Consider the following 3,003-nt stretch of genomic DNA (forward strand, 5'->3'; position numbering starts at 1 on the left):
TTTGAAATTACATTTGGTTTTGAAGTAGTAATGCCAGTATTCCATCAAGGCAAAGCTGGAAATCCTGCCCAAAGCATGTGTCCCAAAGGCTGGTCCCTAGGGGATTTTCAGCTTCTTGAAGCTAATCCACATTATCTTGTGTGTAAATCCCCACTGTGTCTTGCAAGAGCAGATCCTATAGACCTCAGAAAAGACATCAAAGGAGAGGAAGCAGATAGTGGTGGTGATGACGACACCATCAAAAAGGAAAGAAGGTGAGGCCCAGGATTAGTTTTGTTTTTGAAAATACATCATTTATTTTTATTTAAATGAATTTAAAGTTAATACATATCAAATACTTAGATTAACATTACCCTGATACCCAAACCACATAAAGACCCAACAAAGAAATAATTACACACCTATTTCCCTTATTAACATAGATATAAAAATTTCAAAATATTTGAAAACCTAATCCAAGAATATATCAAAAAAGATCACCCACCAGGATCAAGTAGGCTTCATCCCAGAAATGCAGGGATGGTTCAATATATGAAAATCAATAACTGTAATCCACCATATAAACAAACTGAAAGAAAAAAACCTTGCCGGGTGTTGGTGGTGCACTCCTTTAATCCCAGCACTCGGGAGGCAGAGGCAGGTAGATCTCTGTGAGTTCGAGGCCAGCCTGGTCTCCAGAGCGAGTGCCAGGATAGGCTCTAAAGCTACACAGAGAAACCCTGTCTTGAAAAACCAAAAAGAAAAAAGAAAAAAACCTCATGATCATCTCATTAGATGCTGAAAAGGCCTTTGACAAAATTCAATACCCCTTCATGATAAAAGTCTTAACAAGATTAGGGATACAAAGGACATTACCTAAACATAATAAAGACAATTTACCAAGGCCAGCCTGGTCTACAGAGTAAGTTCCAGAACAGCTGTAGGTAGAGTTTTTGGTCCCACTGACCAGCTCCCAAATAACCACCAAAGACTTCTTATTAAATATAAAAGCTTGGCCAATAGCTTATGCTTGTTACTAACTAGCTCTTACAACTTAAATTAACCCATGTTTCTTATCTATCCTCTGCTATATGGCATACTTTCTTTCAGCACGGCATATTCATCTCTTGCTTCATCTGCATCTGGCTTAAGACTCCTCAGACTCCAGCCTTCTTCCCAGAGTCCTCCTAGTCTGGCTCTCCCACTCAATCTCTTCCTGCCCAGCTTTAGGCCAGTCAGCTCTTTATTAACCAATGAGAGTAGTACATATTTATAATGTACAAAGGTTGTTCCACAGCAATAGCCAAGGCTACACAGAGAAACCCTATCTCAAAAAACCAAAATTATGTCCCCGGTTGCCATGGCTTCTAGGAGACGAGGGCCTCCAGGGCCAGATAACCACGGTGGACCTTCAAGATGAGAGTTCGGCCCGAGGACGAATTGACAATGTTGATGCTTTCATGAACATCCGACTGGCCAATGTCACCTATACCGACCGCTGGGGACATCAAGTTGAGCTGGATGACCTCTTTGTGACAGGCCGTAATGTCCGATATGTCCATATCCCAGATGACGTGAACATCACTGCCACCATCGAGCAGCAGCTGCAGATCATCCATCGTGTGCGCAACTTTGGTGGCAAGGGTCAAGGTCGACGAGAGTTTCCTTCCAAAAAGCTGTGAAGCCGTGTCCTCATTGAACTTCGAGCGCTACCTCAGGGTCCTCCAGTGTTCTGAGCCAACTCCCTGCTATCCTTCCCTACCAGTGACCTGGTATCTATCTGAGAGACACCTGTCACAGCTGTCTTTCAAAGGGTTCCACTTTTCAGACACACTCTGGGACCCAGAATTCCTTCTGTCTGTGGCCTTGGGGTAGGTGACAATCCCTCTTTTTGATCATTTGTATCTGGAATCTCCATTTATGGATTGACCACGTCTATCAAGGAGTAATCAACTCTGCCAGCGAAGATTATTGTGCCCTAACTTCCTACTTCTCTTGGCATTTGTTTCTTTTCTTATAAAACCAACCTTGGATACAAAAAAAAAAAAAATATCAAAGCAATTTACAGCAAACCTATAGCAACATCAACTTAAATTGAGAGAAACTCAAAGCAATTCCACCAAAATCAGGAATAAGACAAGGCATACCTATTCAATATAAAGCTTGAAGTTCTATCTAGAGCAAATAAAACAACTGAAGAAGATCAAGGGGATACAATGGAAAGGAAAAAATCAAAGTATCATTATTTGCAGATGATATGATGGTCTACATAAATGACCCTAAAAATTCCACCAGGGAACTCCTACAGATGATAAACATTTTCAGCCAAGTAGCTGAACAATAGATTAGCTCACAAAAATCAGTGGCCCTCCTATATACAAATGACAAATGGGCTGGGAAAGAAATAAGGGAAACAACACCTTTACAATAGCCTAAAATAATATAAGATACATCTAACTAAGCAAGTGAAAAGCTTATAGAGTAAAACTTCAAGCTTTGAGGAAAGAGATTGAAGAAGATATCAGAAGTTGGAAAGATCTCCCATGTTCATTGATCAGTAAAATTAACATGGTAAAAATGGCCATTCTACCAAAAGCACAGGATTAATTTTGGCCAAGATTATTTTTATTTTATTTTTTATTCATTTTACATACCAACCACGGTTCCCCCTCCCTCCCCTCCCCACCTCCTCTCTTCCCCCCAACCCACCCCATCCACTCCTCAGAAAGGGTAAGGCCTCCCTTGGGGAGTCAATAAGGCCTGGCACATTCAGTTGAGGCAGGACCAAGTCCCAACCCCTCCCCACATCAAGGCTGAGTAAGGCATCCCACTCTATGTAAACGGGCTTCAAAATGCCAGCTCACTTGGCCAAGAATATTAAATCATTCTGTCTTGGAGACAAGAAGGAGCCCTCAAGGCTCTGCCCCTCTCTAAGGCTTTATAGACAGGAAATGATCAGGGGGAAGAATTTTCTTCAGAGGCATAGACACTAGTGAGGCACTCATGTCCTTAAACAACCCCTCA

The 3,003-nt window shown here is 41.7% G+C and overlaps 1 protein-coding gene across 1 annotated transcript; it reads left to right on the plus strand.

Moving 5' to 3' along the window:
• The first annotated feature begins 226 nt into the window (after window positions 1-226).
• On the plus strand, window positions 227-1,676 carry LOC100768568 (U7 snRNA-associated Sm-like protein LSm10). The gene is made up of 2 exons (XM_027409232.2): window positions 227-254; window positions 1,351-1,676. The coding sequence occupies exons 1-2, from the start codon at window positions 227-229 to the stop codon at window positions 1,659-1,661; spliced, it is 339 nt and encodes a 112-aa protein (XP_027265033.2). The 3' UTR covers window positions 1,662-1,676.
• Window positions 1,677-3,003: the final 1,327 nt, after the last annotated feature.

This window comes from Cricetulus griseus, chromosome 3, assembly GCF_003668045.3.
Source record: "Cricetulus griseus strain 17A/GY chromosome 3, alternate assembly CriGri-PICRH-1.0, whole genome shotgun sequence".
NCBI classification, from domain to species: domain Eukaryota; kingdom Metazoa; phylum Chordata; class Mammalia; order Rodentia; family Cricetidae; genus Cricetulus; species Cricetulus griseus.

Coding starts and splice junctions, on each gene's coding strand:
- LOC100768568 (XM_027409232.2), top strand. CDS start 227: ATGACGACACCATCAAAAAGGAAAGAAG. Junction 255..1,350: donor ACCATCAAAAAGGAAAGAAG/GTGAGGCCCAGG, acceptor CATGGCTTCTAG/GAGACGAGGGCCTCCAGGGC.